This window comes from Corvus hawaiiensis, chromosome 13, assembly GCF_020740725.1.
Source record: "Corvus hawaiiensis isolate bCorHaw1 chromosome 13, bCorHaw1.pri.cur, whole genome shotgun sequence".
Lineage (NCBI taxonomy): Eukaryota > Metazoa > Chordata > Aves > Passeriformes > Corvidae > Corvus > Corvus hawaiiensis.
In genome coordinates this window covers 12,134,665-12,157,167 of record NC_063225.1, presented here as the reverse complement: position 1 = coordinate 12,157,167, position 22,503 = coordinate 12,134,665, and the positions used below count along the sequence as shown (strand labels likewise).

Genomic DNA, 22,503 nt, shown 5'->3' with positions numbered 1-22,503 from the left:
CCGTGCATCCAAACCCCGGGAATTTTCCACATTCCAAACCATTTGCCAGCTCCTCCAGGGATTCCAGCTCATCCCAGGATTCCCAGCTCATCCCGCAATTCCCACTAAAGGTTTTCCCTTCCCTTTCCCTGTCCCATTCCCTTGCTGGGGGCTCTCCCACATCCACATCCCGGGAATTCCGGGAATGAACGTGTCCAAGGCCAGGCTGGAGCAGCCTGGGAGAGTGGGATGGGATTAAGATCCTTCCCAATCCAACCCATCCCAGAATTCCATGGAATGCCGGGCTCCAGCCCAGCCCTGCCCATCCCTTCCAGCTCCCTCCAGCTCCTCCTCTCCAAGCTTCGTTTTCCCTCGGGATTTGCCTTTCCCGGGACCCAGCGGCCACGGGAGAAAGGATTCCAGAGGAAGAATTCCAGAGGAAAAGCCGGAGCTGGGAAAGAATCTCTTGGCCCCAGACTCCAGGGATATCCCGAGGAGAATTCCCGGTGCTTTTCCACCGTTTCCCGCACCCAACTCTTCTCCGTGAGCACCAGTTCCTCGTGTATCCTGGTTTTCCACAGGAGTATTTCCAATGGAATTATGGGATAATGGAATCCCAATCCAAGAGACGGCTGCTCCTCCTTAATGGATTCACGGACTCATTTGGATCCCAGAAATCAGAGCTTTTCCCGGAGTTTTCCATTGTGGTTATCCCGATCCCGCTCCTGATCCCCCCACGGGGGAGAAGAAGGAGCAGGAAGAGCTTTGGGATCAGGGAAGCGCTGCCCAGCTGGGATATTCCAAGGAGTCATTCCCTATCCCGGGGCGGAGCCTGATTCCCGCCGGGAAAGGCTCGGGAAGCGGCGCCATTCCCGGTGGTTTTCCCACCCCATCCAGCGGCGCTCCGGGAGAGCTGCTTCCCATGGATCCAGCCGGGAGCTGCCTCTGGAGCTCATGGAATTCTTCAGGGGCTGGAAGACCTCTCCCTTTGCCCCCTGCACATTCCCGAGATCCCTCCTGAGCTCTGGAATTCCAGCACGGGAAAGAGCTGGAGCTGCTGGAGCGATTCCAGAGGCCCTGGAGCTGCTCTGAGGGCTGGAGCCAGGCTGGGAATGTTCACCTGGAGAAGGGAAGGATCCAGGGAATCCTCAGAGCCCCTTCCAGGGCCTCAAGGGGCTCTGGGAGAGCTGGAGAGGGACTGGGACAAGGGATGGAGGGACAGGGAATGGCTTCCTGCTGGGAAAGGGCAGATTTGGATGGATACTGGGAATTGCTGCCTGGGAGGGCTGGAATTCCCTGAGTGTCCCTGGATCCCTGGAATATCCCAGGCCAGGCTGGAGCAGCCTGGGATAGCGGGAATTGTCTGTGCCCGTGGGATCCCTTCCAGCCCATCCCGGGATTTGATGATTCCAAAGCTCGGGAAGAAAAGCTTCTCCTTATTCTGGACCCCCTCGGATCGAGGCAATCCATCGGAACGGCTCCAGATATTCCCGAATTCCCTTTCCACCCCCAAATTCCCTGTTCCAAGCCCATCTCGGGATCCCAAGGCATTCCAGGATTTCACATCGGGAACGATCCCAAAAAAACGCCTCTCATCCCAAGTTTCTGCGAAGACAGGGAAAGCTGCTCCGCTCGGCATTCCCGGAACAGCGGGAAGAGGGTTTGGAATTAAAGGATTTCTTTATTGATCACATGGAGAGCAAATTCCCACCCTACCCCTGAGGAAATCCCCCTTTTCCCCCTGTTCCCAGACGGAAAACATTCTGTGATTTCCTCGCACGCCCGAAGTGGGCGGGATGGGAATTCCCGCTGCTGCCAGCGGGATTTTGGCGACTCTGGAATGTTCTGGCAGCTCCTGGACAACCTGAAATATTCCAGATGGATTCTTGCCGGAAGAAATCCGTATTCCCAAGGTTTTCCTGGCTCCAAGAAAATCGGGAATGGCTAAAAACCCCCTTAAAGTGCTCAAAACAGCAGCGCCCGGATCTCCTCGGGAGAGAGGAAGAGGGAATGACCAGAAAAGATGGATTTGGGACTGAAAATCCGGGAAAAAGCGGGAAAAACCTCTGAGGGAAAAACCTCGCAGCTCCACGAATACAGGAAGGGTTTGGAATTCCAGAGGGAGACTCAGGACTTCCCGAAATCGATGGGAAATGACACTTCCATCCAGAACTTCTTTGGGATCGTACACGGAACCATTTCCCGGCACAGGATTCCCGGAAAAGCTCTGGGAATGAGCACAAAGCGGTTCCTGAGGAGCAGCGGAGAATTCCTCAGGCTGGGAAAAACCAGGATTGCAGCGGGAAATGTTCAGGGCTTCCGGCGCCTGCGACGGGAAAGAGGTACACAGAACTCTCAGGATTCATCCAGAGGAATTCCGGGAGCAGCCAACAGCCCATTCCTGGTTTTCTGCAGCCCCAAATCCCACAGCTCCTAAAAATGCCAACGTTTAATCCAAGGAAACCCCAAAATCTCCGGTGTTTTCCTTGGTTTTTTTAGGCAGTGGGAGCAGCAAACCAAGCTGGATTCCCATCCTTCAATTCCCTCTTCCCACAGGGAATTGGAATCTGGAGAAACTGGAATTTCCCAGTGGATAACACGAGCAGTCTTTGAAAGGGGGCAGGAGAGGGAATTCCAAGGAATTCCCACTGCATTCCCGACCCTTTTGCAGTCGGGAATGCGAAGCTAAAGTGGGAAGAGCAGCAAAGTTGGGGGAAAAACATTCCCGAGGTTTGGAATTGCTGGGAAAGAATTCCAGGAGCACTCACTTGGGCTGGGCGTGGTGCTGGTATCCCGGTCCCAGCGCCGATCCCGCCCTCATCTCCACGGCCACGGAGCACTGGGAATACAGCCAGAGTCAGGATGCTTCCCGCCATTCCCAGCATTCCCAAAGAATGCCCCATCCAGAGGGCTTGGGACCCCCTGGATCCCTGCAATGCCCAAGGCCAGCCTGGGATAGCGGGAAGCAGCCCTGTCCTTGGAATGGCCGGATGGGGATGAGTTTAGGTTCTCTTGGCCCAACCCATCCCATCCCAATCCCATCCCCATCCCAATCCCATCTCCATCCCCATCCCATCCCCATCCCAATCCCACCCCATCCCAATCCCATCCCATCCCCATCCCATCCCATCCCATCCACCCTCCCCATCCCATCCCATCCCCATCCCCATCCCATCCTCATCCCCATCCCAATCCCATCCTCATCCCCATCCCAATCCCATCCCATCCCATCCCAATCCCATCCCATCCACCCTCCCCATCCCATCCCATCCCATCCCAATCCCATCCCATCCCCATCCCCATCCCCCTCCCCATCCCCCTCCCCCTCCCCCTCCCCATCCCATCCCCATCCCCATCCCCCTCCCCATCCCCATCCCATCCCCATCCCCATCCCATCCCCATCCCATCCCATCCCCATCCCCATCCCATCCCCATCCCATCCCATCCCCATCCCATCCCCATCCCATTCCCATCCCCATCCCCATTCCCATTCCTATTCCCCTCCCCATCCCATCCCAGAATTCCAGGATTGAGGATGAGGCATTCCCAGCTCACCCTGGTTTCCACATCCGTCCATTCCGAGTCGGCGGCATCCCCGGCAGGGTCGGGATCGGGAGGGGACGAGCGGCGCTTCCGCCTGCACCGGAAAAGGCAGAATTCCAGCACGAAACTCATGGAATATGCCACATTCCCAATTCCCACCCTGCGAAACGCTTTGTCCTTCCTTAAAAAATCCTGGAGCTGCAGCAGCTCCAGCATCCATAAATTTCTCCAAGTTTATGGGATTGCAAGTTGGATTTTCCTGTTGGATCATCGGGTTCCATGCACGCTCCTGGAATTCCACAATGCCAGAAGCTCAGATGTTCCACGATTGGAATCTTGGGAATTCCAGGATTCCAGAAGATCAGATTAAAGGAACCTTGGGAATTCCACAATTGCAGAAGCTCAAATGAAAGGTTCCACAATTGAAACCTTGGGGATTGCAGAATTCCAGAGGCTCAAATGAAAGGTTCCACGATTGGAATCCTGGGAATTCCAGAAGCTCAGATTAAAGGTTCCACATTTGGAACCTTGGGAATTCTGGAATTCCAGGACCTCAAATGAAAGGTTCCACAATTGGAATCCTGAGAATTCCAGAACCTCAAATTAAAGGTTCCATGATGGGAACCTTGGGAATTCCACAATTCCAGAAACTCAGATTAAAGGAATTCCAGAAGCTCAAATCAAAGGTTCCACATTTGGAACCTTGGGAATTCCACAATTCCAGAGGCTCAAATGAAAGGTTCCATGATTGGAATCCTGGGAATTCCGGGATTCCAGGCTCACCCGGTAGGAGATTCCTGCTTGAGGGTCTCGATGTCCGTGAACTGCACAGCCTGGCCACCGCCCCTGGTCCTGAAAACGTCCCCCTGGAATGGGAAAAGGACAAGGAAAAGCGGGATTGGGATAGGAATAACACCAGGATTCATCCCAGAATTCCAGCCCGAGGAGATCTGGACACAAATGGATTCCTGCCAGTGGATTGTTGCCTTTTTCCACAGAGAAACACACGAATCATGGGATCCACGGTCACAGAATCCCAAAAATCATGGGATCCACCAATAGTGGAATCCACGAATCACAGGATCCCAAAAATCACTGAATCCACAAACCATGGGATCCACAAATCACGGAATCCCACAAACGATGGGATCCCAAAAATCACTGGATCACACAAATCACAGGATCCCAAAAATAATGGGATCCACAAGTCATGGAATCCACAAACCATGGGATCCACAAACCACGGATTCATGGAATTGTTTAGGTTGGAAAAGAGCTTTAGGATCATCAAGTCCTACCCTCAAAGCACCACTGAAGGATGGCCCCAGGTGCCACTTCCAGGAATTCCTTGGACACCTCCAGGGATGGGTACTCCAAACCTTCCTTGGGAAACTCCAAAGCTCCCTGGGCAGGCAATTCCCATTCCTTACTTTTAAGGAATCATGGAATCCCCCAAGATCATCGAGTCCAAGCTGTGCCCAATCCCTCCATCCAGGAATTCCTTGGGAATTACCCAGGGATGGGCACTCCAAACCTCCCCGGGCAATTCCAATGCCTGACCACCTTTTTCCATGAAGATATTCCCGTGAATTTCTGATGGAAAACGCTGAGCTCAACGAGCCTGGAATGGCTTCGATCAAACAACGGCCGAGCTCAAACCGACAACTTCCAGGGAAAACCTTGGAACCCAACCACGGAAGCTCCAAAGCGAATTTGGGCGGTTCCAACTCAACATTCCCAACATTCCCAAGATGCTTCCCACCTTGATGAGCTTGGTCTGGATCTCCCCGTCGGAGGCGAGCTCCTGGTGGGTCAGCAGGTAGCGGTCACACCTGGCCAGGGCCTTCTCGCTGGGCGCGTCCACCGTGATGGCCCTGGGCACGCGCGGCTGCAGCAGCGTCTCCGTGGGCACGTGGCCCGGCGGCCGGTGATCCACCCAGCGCTCCCCGGCCGAGCGGGAACGCCGCGGCCGCAGCGGCGCCGCCGGAGCGCTCTGGGAACGGGAGAGCGGCAATGAGCACCGGGAACGAGCACCGGGAACGAGCACCGGGAATGGCTGGGAAGGGTTGGTGGGAGCGGCAAAGGTTTGGTCAGCGAGGTGGATGTTGAGGGCACCACCAAGAGCCTGGCATGGAATGATGGATGGAATATTCCAGGCTAGGTCCTGTTTCTTGGGAATTGTTGTCTAATCTGTCGCATTGCACATCCAGGAAAGTTTCCTCAAGGAGGAAATTTAGGTTTGGAAAAGTTCTTCCCAAATTCCCCAAAGTGCACTTGGATTAAACCCCGAAGGCACCACCAAGAGCTTGGCATCAAATTATCCATGGAATATTCCAGGCCAGTTCCCATTTCTTGGGTATCAAATTATCCATGGAATATTCCAGGCCAGTTCCTGTTTCTTGGGTATCAAATTATCCATGGAACATTCCAGGCCAATTCCCGTTTCTTGGGCATTGAGTTATCCATGGAATATTCCAGGCCAGTTCCCATTACTTGGGTATTGAGTTATCCATGGAATATTCCAGGCTACTTCCCATTTCTTGGGCATCGAATTATCCATGGAATATTCCAGGCCAGTTCCCATTTCTTGGGTATCGAATTATCCATGGAATATTCCCTGCCAGTTGCTGGTTTTTGGGAATTGTTGTCCAATGTGTCACATTGCTCATCCAGGGAAGTTTCCTCCAGGTGGAAATCTCTGGTTTGGCTCCTCCCAAATTTCCGACTCCACATCAGAGGAGGGGAGGGGATTGTCCCCCTCTATTCCACACTGGAACAGGCGTTTCTGGGAATGCTCCCGAAGATAACAGGCTGGGATTGTTGGGATCAGGAGCTGGACTCCGATCCTGATGGATCCCTCCCAGCTCAGCCTGTTCCACATTCCCGGAATACTTTAACCAAGCAGAAAAGAGTGTCCTCATGGATGCAATCCCGATTCTAGATGGAATTCTGAGGCAGCCAGGCAAACAAATCCATCCTCAGGAGGGATTTCCAACATTTCCGAGGGATGGAGAGCCCCCAACACTTGTGAGAACCAGGGAATCGCTCCCAGCTGTTGGAAATCCATGAGAAATGATGGAACTCCAGCCATGGAATTTTATGACCATGGAAATGTTTGCTCAGGAAACATCAGAACATCCCGGAAACTTTAAAACTAGAGACATTCCAAGATCTCGGAATGGGTTTTTGGGAGAGGATTTGGAGACTCTGTTCCATTTACGGAATAATTTTCTGTTCCATTTACCTCCTTAATTATGAGGAGGTTCCACCACCCAAATCCTTGGATGCAAATCCCATCAGCTGATTAATTAACGTTAATTAGGAGGTCTTTGACCAAGAGACAGGAGATTTCCATGGATTTTTTTGGGAAGCAATCCTTCCAAGGTGCCTTAGGAATGATGCTCTAAGGAGAGGACATCCTGTGGTTGATGGATGAATTCCTTGGATCAGCACTTGAACAGCTCATCCCTCGCTTCCAAGGGCCAGAAAGTTTGGGAATACTCCCCAGAATGAGTCATGCCATGAAAAACTTCCCTCCTGCCAGGAGCTGGGATTGCACCACTCCGGGATTTACCGGAGTGCCAGGAAATGGGATCCCACCAACAGCAGTTCCACGGAAATCCATGGAATCGGGAGCTCCCAGTTTAATGGGAATTAGGGAAGAGAGTTAAAGCTGAGGCCCACAGGTTCATCCAAGGAATGTTTCCAGGCAGCACAAGCTCCCAGAGCACCTTGGAAGCTGGGAAATTGCAGGAGGGATTGAAGGAGACCTGAGGGAAAGGGAAAGACCAGGGAAAGGGAAAGACCAGGGAAAACATGAGGACACCCACGGCTAGAGCAGAGTGTGGCCACCTCAGAGCTCCCTAAAAGTGGGAATTCTCAACTTCCAAGGAAGTTCCAAACACCAAGAGGGCGGAGAGAGCAGCCAGGCTCAGTCTGGGACCAGCGGGACACATTTAGGAACAGCTCTACTCTATGTTAGGCAGACTCGAGGGCAGAGAACATTTAAGCTGGGCTCAAGGTCCGAGAACCTTTAAGCCGGGCTCAGCCCCGCTAAGGCCAGGACTAACCCTGCAGCACGGATCCTCTTCCTGCTCTAGCTCCTCTCTAGACCCAGGCACCTCGAGCACTCCGGTCCAGCACTTCCCTCTCCTCCTGCTGGGGCTGGGCCGGGCTGAGGCCGGCTCTGCTCCCGCTTTATTCCTGGATTTGGGAATGCTGTCTGGCTTGCAGGAAGGGGCTCTCTCCTCCCACTCCAGCACGCAGGAGACCACAGAGATGCTGCCACAAGAGTTGGAGCGCCTGGGCACCCGCGGGGCCACCCGGCTGTCCCCAAGCTCAGCGGGGTCACCACAGCTCTGGGGAGAAGGGAGAGGTCAGTGAGACACGGGAGGCATCCAACAGGGACAGACAGATCCAGGGATTTCCCGCTCCTAAGGATACCAGGAGGTGGGAGAGGGGATGAAGAATGAACAGGACACAAGGAATCCAAGCTGCTCCAGCTCTGTGCTTGGGGGCTACTGATGACTAAAATCCCTGCGCTTCATCCTAAAAACGCTTTTCCCTCAATCCAGAAGGTTTGGAAGTGACTTACGGGCGCTGGGGAAGGAGACACGGATCTCGGGAGAGGCTTTTCCCGCTCCCTTTCCCGGGAAGGCCTCTCCAGCCTCTCGGCTCTGGGCTCGGTGACGATGGCCTTCAGCTGCTTCAGCTTCTCGTCCTTCACCCACAGCTTGTTCTGCATCTCCAGCTGCTTGGCCGCCACTCGCCGCTCCTGCCACGACAGGGAAAGCAGCGGGAAAACATGGAATTGCTGAGCTCGGAAAGCCCTCCAGGATCACTGACTCCAAGCTGGGACTGAACCCAGCTCTGAGTGCCACGTCCAGGAATTCCTTGGACACCTCCTGGGATGGGGGTTCCAAACTTCCTGGGGCAGTTCCAGTGTTTACAGCCCTTTCCAGGAGGGGATTTTCCCAGTATCCAAGCTGGCCCTCCCCCGGCACAGCCGGAAGCCATTCCCACTCATCCCGCCCCTGTTCCCTGGGAGCAGAGCCCAACCCCCGGCTTTTCCTTTCCCTTCCTTCTTTCCTTTCCCTTCTCTTTCAATTCCATTCCCTTCCCTTCTTTTCCATTCCATTCCCTTCCATTCTTTTCCTTTCCATTCCTTTGCTTTCCATTCCTTTCCTTTCCATTCCCTTCCATTTCATTTCTTTCCATTTCCCTCCATTCCATTACTTTCCTTTCCCTTCCATTCCCTTCAATTCCTTTCCTTTGCCTTCCCTTCAATTCCTTTCCTCTCTGTTCCTTTCCCTTCCTTCTTTTCCATTCCTTTCCATTATTATTGCTTTCCTCTCCCTTCCATTCCCTTCCTTTCCATTCCTTTCCCTTCCCTTTTCTTCCATTCCCTTCAAATCCTTTCCCTTCCTTTCCCTCTCTTCCATTCCTTCCCTTTCCCTTCCATTCCTTTAAATTCCTTTCCATTCCATTCCCTTCCATTCTATTCCTTTCCTTTCCCTTCAATTCCTTCCCATTCTTTTTCTTTCCCTTCAATTCCATTCCTTCCCTTTCCCTTCCTTTCCTTTCCATTCCCTTCAATTCCTTTCCTTTCCATTCCCTTCCATTCCATTCTTTTCCCTCCCTTTCCATGCCATTCCTTCCCCTTCCGTTCTATTCCTTTCCATTCCTTTTCTTTCCCTTCAATTCCTTTCTGTTCCATTCCTTCCCCTCCCTTCCTTCCCTTTCCATTCCCTGCCATTCCAATCCTTTCCTTTCCCTTCAATTCCTTTCCATTCCTTTTCCTTTCCCTTCCATCCCATTCCTTCCCCTTCCCTTCCTTCCCTTTCCCTTTCCATTCCCTTCAATCCCTTCCCTTTCCCTTCCATTCCCTTCAATCCCTTCCCTCCCCTCCCTTCCCAGCAGCAGAGCTCACCAAGCACCTCCATGAGCAATTCCTGACCCGGGATTCCTGCAGACACCAAACACAGCAAGAAATCCCCTCCCTAAGGGTGCCCCACACCCAAATCCCAAACCCTGGCTACCTCCATCCCGCTCTTCTCCCAATTCCCGGCACTCACGCATTCCTTCTCCCACTTGAGGGAGGTCTCTGTCACCATTCCCTGCAGCCTGGCCTCCAGCCTCCTCTTGTCCGACGCCTGCCGCTGCAGCTTCTGGCTCTTGCTCTCCAGCTCCTGCTGCAGGTTCCTCTTGTCCTCCTCATAAATCGTGGCAGTTTTCTCCAAAATCTCGATCTGTGGGAACAGAGGGAGGATTTGGGTGGGAATACAACCCCTCCAAGGTTTGTATTTCCCTGGAAATAGCGGTTTCCAATCCTAAATTGCCCCCTTTGGATACTTTAAAAGCCTCGCCTCCTAAAAAAGCCCAAAAACCTTTCGTGAAAATTCCCCCCAAAATATTTCTTCCTGATATCACGGAATTTTCTGAATGATCCATAAAAAAAAAAAAAAGGGGGATTTGCTCCAAAATGACCCAACTGACCTTGTATTCCAAGGTTTTAATCTTCTTCTCCAGGCGTTCCATCTCCGTTCGCTGGCCTGTTATGGTTTTCTCCTTCTCAGCCAGTTTTCCTTGGATATAATTTTCCTTGGATGCGACACTGGAGTCAAATTCTTGCAGCATGGTTTTAAAGGCGAGAACTGGAAGAGAATGATGAGATTTTCTCTCTTATCTCTCACCTTCTCCCTTATCTCCCTCACACCCAAAGCTCTGTTTTTCCCAACCAATTGAAAGCCCAAAATTCCTCAGAAAAAGGTGGAAAAGATCAATCGAAACAAGAAAATTGGGATGGAAGGGATCCCTTGAGGAGTAAAAAAGGCGCCAAATCTGAGCTTTGCCCTGTTGTTTCAATTTGGGGCAAATTCCTACCGTTTTTGGAAAATTCCTCTGCCAGCATCTGCCTCATTTTGTGGCGCTGCTCCAGGGCCTCGATGAGCTTCGGGAGTGTTTGGTCGTCGTTGATATCCAAGAGCTCGCAGGAAGGCAGGGGAGGGAAGCTCTGGAAAAACAGCTCGGCAGCCGATGGCTCCTCTGGCTCTGCAGGATGGAAAATCCGTCAGCAGGACGGGAAAATTCCCACGGCCAATGGGGAAGAACTGGGAATGACTGACGGGAGCAACGGGTTTCCAAAGAGGGGATGGATGGGAAAGGATTAAATGGGATATCCTCGATTCCATGTTTTACTCTGAAAGTGGGTCCTGAACGTCCAGGAACATCCCACAATTTCCTTGGCACAATTTCCTGTCAGGAGCTGCAGTATCGGGACTGCAGATTTATCCCAGTAACAAGGAATTCCTCGGAGATTTCCACAGGGAAGCCGCCGAGTGGGAAGAGCAGCAGCTGCTGCAGGGCTCACAGGGCGTTGAGGCTCCTCTGGCACTCTTAAGGCTCAAAGGAAATTGGTTTCAAATTTCATTCCCAGCCTTTAATTCCTAATGGAAAACTGCTGGAATCATGGAATGGTTTGGGTTGGAAGGGACCTTAAAGTGATCTCGTTCCATGGGCAGGGACGCTTCCCACTGTCCCACATTCCAACCTGGCCTCGGGCATCCCAGGGATGAGGCAGCCACAGCTGCTCTGGGAATTCCAGCCCAGCCCTTCACAGGGAACAATTCCTTCCCAAGATTCATCTAAATCTCCCCTTTCCCAGTGGGAACCATTCCCTGTGTCCCATCCCTCCATCCCTTGTCCCAGGTTCCTCTCCAGCTCTCCTGGAGCCCCTTTAGGCCCTGGAAGGGGCTCTGAGCTCTCCCTGGAGCCTTCCCTCCTCCAGGTGAACATTCCCAGAGCAGAATTCCCCACTCCAGCCCTCACCTGCTCCGATGGGGCCGCCCCTCAGCTCCAGTTTCCGGGACAGCTCCTCCCGGAATGCCTGGTTCCGGAGGCGCCGGCCCGGGGTCAGCCCGCACAGGGGCCTGTCCACGGGCCTGGCAACCTCCACCTCCTGGGTCATCTCTGCAAAACGCATCACTTGCTGCAAGAAAACAGGGAAAAACCACCAGGAGCAGCTGGATCTGGGATTGGGAGCGGGGGCTGAGTCACTAAAAGTAGGAGAGGATGGATTATCCGGCTGAAATAGTGAGGAGTTGCCAGCTACGGTTGGAGATCATCCAGAAACCTCCCCACAAGGAGCCACAAAACCTTGGGCAGAGCCAGCTGGAATTCTTGGAATAGTAGGGATTAAACACTTCAATATGGCTCCATGGAATTCTGTAAGTAGGGAAACCTTGCCCATTTTCCAAGCAGGGAGCAGGTGTAACTCAAACAGGGAAAACAAGACTCGGAGAGCAGATTTACCCTACAAAATTATAATGGAAGCGCTCAAACAACAATTAGAGCTCCTCAAATCTCTTGGAGCACAAGAATTCAGGGAAAAAAACAGGAAAAGAAGAGCAGGAGGGAATGGAGAAAGGGAATTTACCAGGCTTTCCTCGTAGTCCTCAGCCTTGGGATTCACACACACGATCATCCGAACTTTCCCTTCTCCATCAAAATAGTTCTTGAAGAGATGAGTCAGTTTGGAATCTCTGTATGGAACCATCTGGGAATAAAGGCCATGGAAGATCCAGTGAGTTTTCCTTACCCACGACATCAAATTCCAGGATAATTAGGGAAGGGATGCCCACCTTGTTCGTTCCATACAATTGGTTTTCCCGCAGAACCTCGATGCACGTCCTTAATGTCATCAGCGACTGGTTGATATTCCCTAAAAAAAACCCCAAACTCCGTGAGCAGCCCTTGGATCACATTCCCGAATTATGCAGAAGAATAAATCGCCTAATTAATGATATTTGTCGCAGCTAATTGCTCTAATGAACCGAAGTGACACAAGCACTGCTTGGTTTCCAAACGGGAAGATTTAAGGTCATCAAATCCTAACTGATCGTAACAAGAATTCCTGGGATTCTTCCCTAGGAGACAGGATTAGTCGGAGCTGAATTAGCAGGGTTAATTAGCAGGGTTAATTAGCAGGGTTAATTAGCAGGGTTCTTACCTGCCTCCCGCAGCCTGTTCCCTTCGGCTTTGGTCCTGTTGGTTCTCTCGCTTCCCGCCAGATCCACCAGGGACAGCTGGCTCAGGGTGATCTGCTCCTTTTCCTGGGATACAGAGCAAATCCTGGATGCCTCAGTATTCCCTCTGAAGGGGTGGGGGGACACCTCATCCCAACACCCACTTCCAAATAACGTGCTGGATACAAGCTCTGAGGGGTTTGTACAGCACAGGGAGCTGGGAAGCACCAGGGGTTTTTTGGGAAGTTTGGCAGATCCCGACTGCCTTGGGCCACAGGATCACTCAAATTCCCAAAATTTTAGCTTCCCAACGAAAACAAAGGAAAAGGTGGAAACCTAAGGAATCGGCAGTGTTTTAATGCCGCCTTCCCGACAAAAAGAAGATGAATTCTGTCACCTCCACACTTGAGACACACGGGAGCTGTTTCCAAGGCAACCTCCATAAAATTCTCCTGGAATAAGGCGGAACCCACCTGGAGCACGTTGTCCCCGTCCGCATCCAGAGGAGCCTGCGCCAGCTTGATGATGAACACGGAGTGGGAGCGGCTGGATTCCCGGTTCAGCTGCGTGTTGGCGATGCGCCGCTTCTTCTGCCCTGCTCAGACACCCCACATTCCCACCAAATCCTGCTGCTTTCCCACAGTTCCCACCTCTTCCAGCATCAGGGTGTGAGGGATTTCACAGCTGTGGGATATTGGGAAGGGTTGCGAATGGGGAGGCCCTAAATGCCCCGAGAAGGTGTGGATGGCTCCACCCCTGGAAGTATCCCAAGGCCAGGCTGGATGGAGCTGATCCAACAGAATTTCCTTGCCCATGGATAATGTTTAAGGTGCTGGGATGTGGGTGCAGCCCTGAATTCCAAGATTTACCTCTCCAAAAGACTTCAAAAGCTTCCTCTGTGGATTTGACCTCCACTTCGGTGCAGCCCGTCACGTACATGTTGTGGTTCTGGTCTTCCCGAAGGATTTTGGACTGTGGAGGTCTTCAGGATAGCAGGAAAGAGGGAAAAACAAACAAATCCCGTTAGAGTGGAGTTTTCTGTGCAGCTTCCTGCCATGCAGGTTTTCTTGGAGGGCAAAATTCAGTGGGAAAAGGTCAAAACTCCGAGGGGAAATTCAGAATTTGGAGGGAAAAGGTCACAAGTCAAGGGGAAAAGGTCAAAAATTCTGAGGGGAAAGGTCAACAATTCTGAGGGGAAAAGGTCAACAGTTCTGAGGGGAAAAGGTCAGTAATTCTGGGGGAAAGTGGTCAAAATTCTGAGGGAAAAGGACAAAAATTCTGGGGGACAACAGTCAAAATTCTGAGGGGAAAGTGGTCAAAACTCTGAGGGAAAATTCAGAATTTGGAGGGAAAACGTCACAAGTCAAGCGGAAAAGGTCAAAATTCAGGGGGAAAAGGTCAAAAATTCTGAGGAAAAGTAAAAAATTCTGAGGGGAAAAGGTCAAAAATTCAGGGGGACGACAGTCAAAATTCTGAGGGAAAAGGACAAAATTCCAAGGGACAAGGGTCAAAATTCTGTGAGAAAACGGTCAAAACTCTGAGGGAAAATTCAGAATTTGGAGGGAAAACGTCACAAGTCAAGGGGAAAAGGTCAAAATTCAGGGGGAAAAGGTCAAAAATTCTGGGGAAAAGTAAAAAATTCTGAGGGGAAAAGGTCAAAAATTCAGGGGGACGACAGTCAAAATTCTGAGGGAAAAGGACAAAATTCCAAGGGACAAGGGTCAAAATTCTGTGGGAAAACGGTCAAAACTCTGAGGGAAAATTCAGAATTTGGAGGGAAAATGTCACAAGTCAAGGGGAAAAGGTCAAAATTCAGGGGGAAAAGGTCAAAAATTCTGGGGAAAAGTAAAAAATTCTGAGGGGAAAAGGTCAAAAATTCAGGGGGACGACAGTCAAAATTCTGAGGGAAAAGGACAAAATTCCAAGGGACAAGGGTCAAAATTCTGTGAGAAAACGGTCAAAACTCTGAGGGAAAATTCAGAATTTGGAGGGAAAATGTCACAAGTCAAGGGGAAAAGGTCAAAATTCAGGGGGAAAAGGTCAAAAATTCTGGTGGAAAAGTCAAAAATTCTGAGGGGAAAAGGTCAAAAATTCTGAGGGGGAAAAGGTCAAAAATTCTGAGGGGGAAAAGGTCAAAAATTCTGAGGGGGAAAAGTGTCCAAAAATTCAGAGGGAAAAGGCCAAAAATTCTGAGGGAAAAATGTCCAAAAATTCTGATGGAAAAAGGTCAACAATTCTGGGGGAAAGGACAAAAATTCAGGGGGAAAATGGTCAAAATTCTGAGGGAAAAATGTCCAAAAATTCTGAGGGAAAGTGGTCAAAATTCAGGGGAGAAAAAGTCCAAATTCTGAGTGAAAAGGTCAATTATCCAAATAAAAGCTGGAAGAGGGAATACAGGACATGGACACACAGCCAAGATTAGTGACACTCCAGCTACCGCTCTAATTAGCAGCCATTTAATTGCAATTAATTGCTCTGGTGGCAGCTATTGCTTTTCTACAAGCACACAGAAGCGAGGAGAGCATCCTAGATTTCCTAGGAAAGCAAGGAAAAGCAGGGAATTTTCTGCTTCTACTCAGGGGAAATGGCACTGGAATAACAGGAATAACATACACAAAGTCTCCATTTCTCACAGGAGTGTTGCAACTGTTCCACCTACCAAAAAAACACGGAAAAATATTAAATCCTCCATTTCCGCCTCAAATCTTTCCATCTCTCACGCACCGCAGCTTGGAAGAGGGAGAAATCATCCTGGATTTTTTTTTGGGATGGGGTTGGGGAGTAAGCACCAAACCATTGAGTGGTTTAAAAGCATTCCCAGAGATCCAAACCCTTTTGGAATGAGGACCCTGGAGGCAGCTGCTGGTTTGCTTTGCCCTCGTTAGTCTTTGTTAATGAGCCGCTCCTTAATGAACACAGGACTGATGGGCTCTGTTAATGGAGTTGGAATTTCAATACATGGATTCCAAGAGGAATTTGCAGATTTTCCCTACTTATTTTAGGCCTCACAAGTGCCCACCTATGGAAAAATAACCCCCAAATTTCACGAGGAGACAATTAATTTCTGGTTTTATGGGAATTACTGATAGCAAGTGGAATAATATGGACATATGGAGCACCAAACCAGTGTTTTTCACTGGTTCCAGGGAAAAAAAGCTACGGAATGGCTTGTTCCAAGTTGGAATGACCTGTCAGAACAGCAGGAATAGATTGGGAATATCAGCGGCATACAACTGCCTAATTAATTAAAGATTTGCTTGTTAATCACCCGTCCTAACGAGGAAGGGAGCACCAAGCATTGGCCATCAGTACTGAAATATTCCTGCGGGACTCCTTTCCATGTGTTTTTAATGGTGATTCCCAGGAATTCTGAGCAAGGCTCCCTAAGGCTACAACCAACAAACCACGCTGGAGATCCTACCAAAGCCTCCTGGGCTGGGAATATGGAAATTCCCAAACTCCCTTGGGTTTGATGGGCTCCGAGGAGGTTGCAGATGTCAGCAGAGGACACCGAGACACTGCAGACATTGTCCTCATCCCCCTCTTCCAGTGGTTTGGTGCTGATTCCCAAGCCCAGGCGAGGAAAATGCCGGATTCCCAAACTCACTTGGGTTTGATGGATTCGAAGGGAGCCTCTTCCAGCAGGTCGTAGATGTAGTTGTTGTAGATCTCGATGTAGGACACGAAGACGCCATAGACGTTGTCCTCATCCACCTCCTCCACCCGGCAGTGATCCTGGACGTTGATCATGTCAGCAAATTCGGGATCCAGCTGTCTCCTGCGGGAAACAAAGGGATGGGGATGGAATTCCCGGGAGCCACAACGCGCCAGGGCACATCTGCAGGGTTGCGGTGGGGAAATGCTCCATATTTGGCAAAATTCTGGTTCTTGGGGTGTCCTGTGCACGGCCAGGAGTTGGAATTCCACGATCCAACTGAGGAAGTTCCGTGCTTGGAATTCCACGATCCAACTGAGGAAATTCCATGGTTCTATGGAAATAGCTCCAAATTGGACTTCACAGGATTCTTACTCCAAGCCACAGCAGTTTAGTCCTGGCTTAACAGGTTTAGTCCTGGCTTAACAGGTACAAAACCAGACTAAGCCTGCTCGTTTAAATCACTGCTCAAACCACATGGAATACACTCAATTTCCATTCATGTTTTATTTATTATTATTATTATTATTATTATTATTATTATTATCATCCCTGCCCACAGCACGAGAACAACTTTAAGGTGCCTTTCAAATTCAGGGGGGAAAAGGTGAAAAATTCAGGGGGAAAAGGCCAAAATTTCTGAGGGAAAAGGTCAAAAATTCAGGGAGGAAAGGCCAAAATTCCTGAGGGAAAAGGCCAGAAACTCTGAGGAAAAAGGCCAAATATTCAGGGGAAAAGGTCAAAAAAATTCTGAGACAAAAGGTCAAAAATTCAGGGGGAAAGGCCAAAAATTCAGGGGAAAGGCAAAAAATTCAGAGGGAAAGGCCAAAATTTCTGACTGAAAAGGCCAAAAATTCTGAGGGGAAAAGGTCAAAAATTCTGAGGGGAAATTCAGGGAAAAAAGCTGTGGAATGGCTTCCTCCAAGTAGAAATCACCTGTGAAAACAGCAGGAACAGAGTGGGAATTTCAGTGGGACACAATTGCCTAATTAATGACTAAAGATTTGCTGATTTTTCCCAACTTTTCTTTCATTTCTTCAAGGGCAGAGCCCGAGATTAATTAAAAGCACCCTAAAAGTGTCCCAGTCCTAGGGAATAAATTCCCTCTGCTCTTCCCAGAGTCACTCACTTCCCAGACGGAGTTTTTGGGACAGGCAGGGCCTCCCTCCTCTGGCGTTCCAGCAGAGCCTCCACCTCACTCTGCACATCCACCCCGTTCTTGTCATCCAGCTTGAAAACCTGAGGGAAAAACCAGGAATTTCAGCCAATTCCAACATCCAGGTGGCAGCCAACAAAGGATTCTTTGGTTCAATAATTAATTAGTTTGATTAGGCTGGTATTAATTAACTGATTAATTAATTAATTCATACCACAGCCCTCATTGGTGCTCAACCCACCAAGAGCTGACGGAAACAATTCCCAAAAGAATGTTTTAGAAAAGCTCCCAAGGATGAGAATTCCAGGATTATTTCAGTATCTTTAAATGCCAAAAATCCCAAGGAATTTTGGGAAAAGCCTCCCATCTCCATTTCTTGGCTGACAGGGTGGTGATCAGAGGTTGGACTCCATCTTGGAGGTCTTTCCCAACCTTAACGATCCCGTGATTTTGGACACAGATTCCTGCAGATCTCATTCCAGAACTCGGGAAGATACTTCTTCATTAATTATTTTTAGAGCTTATTAAAGAATTAACAACTATTTAAGGACAACCAGACCACAGATCTTCATCCAAGCTTGGCCCTGCTCCTCACATCCCAACGGGAAAAACGTTAAATCCCTGATTTCTGCCTCAAATCTTTCCATCTCTCACACACCGCAGCTTCCAGAGGGAGAAATCATCCCGGATTTTTCCTAGGATGGGCTTGGGACCATCAAGTGGTTCAAAAGCATTCCCAGAGATCCAAACCCTTTTGGAATGAGGACCTTGGGGTTGGGGTTTTTCCTCTTCCAAGCCCTCCAGCGCCAGGCCGGGTTTCCTTGGCGCAGAACCCGTTATCCAGGGATTTGGGGAGGATTCAGGGCAGGCACTCACGAATCTCTTGGCCTGGAAGGGGCCGATGCTGTTGAAGATCATGGCCAGGCAGCGGGGCAGGAGCCCCCCATCCCCAGGAGATCCCGTCATGGTGTGGGTCTTCCCGCTGCCCGTCACTCCATAGGTGAACAGGAGACCTGGGAATACAGGCAGAGGGAGAAATCAGCGGGATTTGGGGAATGAAGAAAGCACCTCGAGTACCCCACGCCATCAAAAGCGCTGGCAGCTCTCGCCGATCGTCACAGCTGGGAATACTCATGGTCCTCTCCAGGATCCACCAGAAACCGGCCCTGGCACAGCTTGTGCCATCCCTGGAATGTTCCAGGCAGGCCGGATGGGGCTTGGAGCAGCCTGGGATAGCGGAAGGTGTCCCTGCCCACGGGACTGGGTCATCCCTTCCCACCCAAACCATTCCTCTTCCATCAACAGCTTTAAGAGCTTCCGAGGGTGCTGTGCGAGGAGCTGAGCCACAATTCCAAGGAAACAAGGTAAGAAACCTCGGGAGCTGTGAAAGCCTGGGAATGGGAGCCTGCAGGCACGGGGAAGGGACACAGGACGAAATCTCTGCTCACCATTTTTGCCCCGGATCAGATCCTCCACCAGCGGCTTGGCCACCACGTCGAAGAGCTCCTTCTGCACCACCAGGGTGCCAAACACCTCCTTGAAGGAATACTGGGTCTGCCAAGAGAGGGAAAACCACCCTGAACCTCCAGCTCCATGGCCAGGAGCGTCCAGGGAGGATCCCACGGACCACAGCATTCCCAATTTACAGCTAAAAGCTGGAATTTCCTTGGAGCCCCCACCGGAATCCGAGCAAAGGAACAACCGCCGTGACCAAAGTGGGGCTGGTCCCTCATTTCAACTTTTTTTTCTTTAATTTCAATTTTTCCATTTTTTATTGAGTTTGGGATCCTTCTCCAGTCCTACATTTCAACCTGGCTTTACTTTTTTTAATCAATCTGCTCGTTTTTCCATCAGCACTCTTGCTTAAAATAAAGGAACACCCGGATTTGAAGCTCCTGAGCGGAACTCGATCTGCCACCATTTAACAAAGCTCTGCCTGTTCCACTTAAACCTTTGGAGATCCCTTAACACACTTCCCACAAGGATTTCCCAGGCTGAAATCGGAAACAAAACCCCAGCTAGCATTCCCACCAGGACAAGCTGTGGATTCCTCATCCCTGGAACATCCCAGGCCACGTCGGAGCAACCTGGGATGGCGGAAGGTTTCCCTGCCCATGGAATAGGATGAGCTTTAAGGTCCTTTCCCTACATTTTACGGCTATGGAAGTACTCTTTTTTTGCTAGAGATGGGTTTTCGGGTTGAAAACATTCGGATTTGGCACTCCGCAAGTCCCACGAGCCATGGGAAAACTTGGAGAGCAGGGAAAAGCAGCTGGATGTGTCATTCCTGGAATTCCAGGAGGGTTGGGGTGGGAAGAGACCTTAAAGATAACCCCATTGGCACAGGCAGGGCCAGCTCTCATGAAGCCAGGCCGCTCCAACAACACTTCCAGGGACTGGGCAGCGCTTCCAGGCGGATTCCAGGCTGGAATGCAGCCCTTACCTCGCGGTACTCGCCATTGCGGAACACCCGGTAGCCCTCGGGCGGGTGGATCTGCACCGTGGTGTCGTTGATGACCTCGATGCAGCATTCCTGGTCCGCGCGGCTCAGCGGCCGCACCCGGCAGTAAACCTGGGAATGGGGAAAGGTGGGAATCAGGGGGACCGGGATGAGCCCTCCAAACCAGGACACAGCGGCAAGAAACCTGGGAATGGGGAAAGGTGGGAATCAGGGGGACCGGGATGAGCCCCCCAAACCGGGACACAGCGGCAAGAAACCTGGGAATGGGGAAAGGTGGGAATCAGGGGGGACCGGGATGAGCCCCCCAAACCGGGACACAGCGGCAAGAAACCTGGGAATGGGGAAAAGTGGGAATCAGGGGGGACCGGGATGAGCCCCTGGACCAGGACACAGCGGCAAGAAACCTGGGAATGGGGAAAGGTGGGAATCAGGGGGGACCGGGATGAGCCCCCGGACCGGGACACAGCAGCAATAAACCTGGGAATGGGGAAAGGTGGGAATCAGGGGGGACCGGGATGAGCCCCCCAAACCGGGACACAGCGGCAAGAAACCTGGGAATGGGGAAAAGTGGGAATCAGGGGGGACCGGGATGAGCCCCCGGACTGGGACACAGCAGCAATAAACCTGGGAATGGGGAAAAGTGGGAATCAGGGGGACCGGGATGAGCCCCCCAAACCGGGACACAGCAGCAATAAACCTGGGAATGGGGAAAGGTGGGAATCAGGGGGACCGGGATGAGCCCCCCAAACCGGGACACAGCGGCAAGAAACCTGGGAATGGGGAAAAGTGGGAATCAGGGGGGACCGGGATGAGCCCCCGGACTGGGACACAGCGGCAATAAACCTGGGAATGGGGAAAAGTGGGAATCAGGGGGACCGGGATGAGCCCCCCAAACCGGGACACAGCAGCAATAAACCTGGGAATGGGGAAAGGTGGGAATCAGGGGGACCGGGATGAGCCCCCCAAACCGGGACACAGCGGCAAGAAACCTGGGAATGGGGAAAAGTGGGAATCAGGGGGGACCGGGATGAGCCCCTGGACCGGGACACAGCAGCAATAAACCTGGGAATGGGGAAAGGTGGGAATCAGGGGGGACCGGGATGAGCCCCTGGACCAGGACACACCGGCAAGAAACCTGGGAATGGGGAAAGGTGGGAATCAGGGGGGACCGGGATGAGCCCCTGGACCGGGACACAGCAGCAATAAACCTGGGAATGGGGAAAGGTGGGAATCAGGGGGACCGGGATGAGCCCCTGGACCAGGACACACCGGCAAGAAACCTGGGAATGGGGAAAGGTGGGAATCAGGGGGGACCGGGATGAGCCCCTGGACCGGGACACAGCAGCAATAAACCTGGGAATGGGGAAAGGTGGGAATCAGGGGGGACCGGGATGAGCCCCCCAAACCGGGACACAGCGGCAAGAAACCTGGGAATGGGGAAAAGTGGGAATCAGGGGGGACCGGGATGAGCCCCCGGACCGGGACACAGCGGCAAGAAACCTGGGAATGGGGAAAAGTGGGAATCAGGGGGACCGGGATGAGCCCCACAAATCGGGACACAGCGGCAAGAAACCTGGGAATGGGGAAAAGTGGGAATCAGGGGGGACCGGGATGAGCCCCCGGACCGGGACACAGCAGCAATAAACCTGGGAATGGGGAAAAGTGGGAATCAGGGGGACCGGGATGAGCCCCCCAAACAGGGACACAGCGGCAAGAAACCTGGGAATGGGGAAAGGTGGGAATCAGGGGGACCGGGATGAGCCCCCCAAACCGGGACACAGCGGCAAGAAACCTGGGAATGGGGAAAGGTGGGAATCAGGGGGACCGGGATGAGCCCCTGGACCGGGACAGCGTCCCCGAACTCACCCCCACCGGGTCCTTCAGCGTGGGGTTCGTGGGTTTCTTCGGCCTCCGCGGTGTCTTGGCCCTACTGAGGGGAGAGAGCCGTGAGGGGAGGGGAAGAGCGGAGGACAGGGATGGGGGAAAGCCGGGAAGCGCCGGGGAGAACCGGGAGAAGGGGGGAAACCGGGAGAAGGGAGGGGGAAAGGAACCGGGGGAGACGGAGAAGCCCTGAGGGGGTTGGGGGGACACCCGAGGGAGGGGGAGGACAGGGAAGGGAGGGGGACCGGGAAGACCTGGGGGTAAAAGCCGAGAAGCGAAGGAACCGGGATGAGCGGGAAGGAACCGGGAAGGGGTTGGGGGCAGCCATGAGGGGCGGCCCCGCCGCTCCGGCCGGAGCTGCCCCACACCGGGGACCCCCAGGCCGAACCCGCCCTCCCCGGGCCCGAAGGGGCTGTGGAGCCACTCACGCCGCCTTCATGTCGCGGGTGCCGCCGCCGCTGTCGCGACAGGGCCCGGGGGTCGCGCTCCGGCCGGCGGGGTCCGAGCGGCGGCCGCGCGCCCGCCGCGATTCAAATCCGACCAATCAGCGCGCGCGTACGCGTTGACGTCATCACGCACGGCGTCACCATGGCGACGCCAAAGGGGCGCGGCCCGAGGCGCGGGCGCCCCCTGCTGGTTGCCGTGGCGGCGGAGGAGGAGCTGAGGGTTCGAATCCCGGCCCCGGCGGATCCGGGAGCGCGGCCCGGTTTTCCAAGACTTTATTCCCTTTTTATCCACCTAATCCCAATCTTTCAGGAAAACGGGTGGAATCCAGCCCGTTTGCAGGGCCAGGGTTTCCCTGGGT

General features: G+C 52.2%; 1 protein-coding gene across 5 annotated transcripts; it reads right to left on the bottom strand.

Moving 5' to 3' along the window:
* Positions 1-1,576: 1,576 nt before the first annotated feature.
* KIF23 (kinesin family member 23) lies at positions 1,577-22,236 on the bottom strand. 5 transcript variants are annotated; one of them, XM_048317960.1, is made up of 24 exons: positions 22,127-22,236; positions 21,684-21,747; positions 19,800-19,928; positions 18,805-18,910; positions 18,233-18,369; positions 17,330-17,439; positions 16,153-16,323; positions 15,159-15,200; positions 13,415-13,527; positions 13,019-13,140; positions 12,530-12,632; positions 12,162-12,241; positions 11,957-12,076; positions 11,350-11,509; positions 10,405-10,572; positions 10,018-10,175; positions 9,597-9,770; positions 8,117-8,296; positions 7,593-7,880; positions 5,285-5,515; positions 4,306-4,388; positions 3,535-3,616; positions 2,748-2,818; positions 1,577-2,305 (listed from the first exon to the last, which is right to left on the bottom strand). In XM_048317960.1, exons 1-24 carry the CDS (start codon positions 22,135-22,137, stop codon positions 2,290-2,292), a joined length of 2,919 nt encoding a protein of 972 aa, XP_048173917.1. In that variant the 5' UTR covers positions 22,138-22,236; the 3' UTR covers positions 1,577-2,289. The 5 variants fall into 5 exon arrangements, with proteins under 5 accessions (XP_048173917.1, XP_048173918.1, XP_048173919.1 ...); XM_048317961.1 differs by having other exon boundaries at positions 21,684-21,744; positions 22,127-22,235; XM_048317962.1 differs by lacking the exon at positions 15,159-15,200.
* Positions 22,237-22,503: the final 267 nt, after the last annotated feature.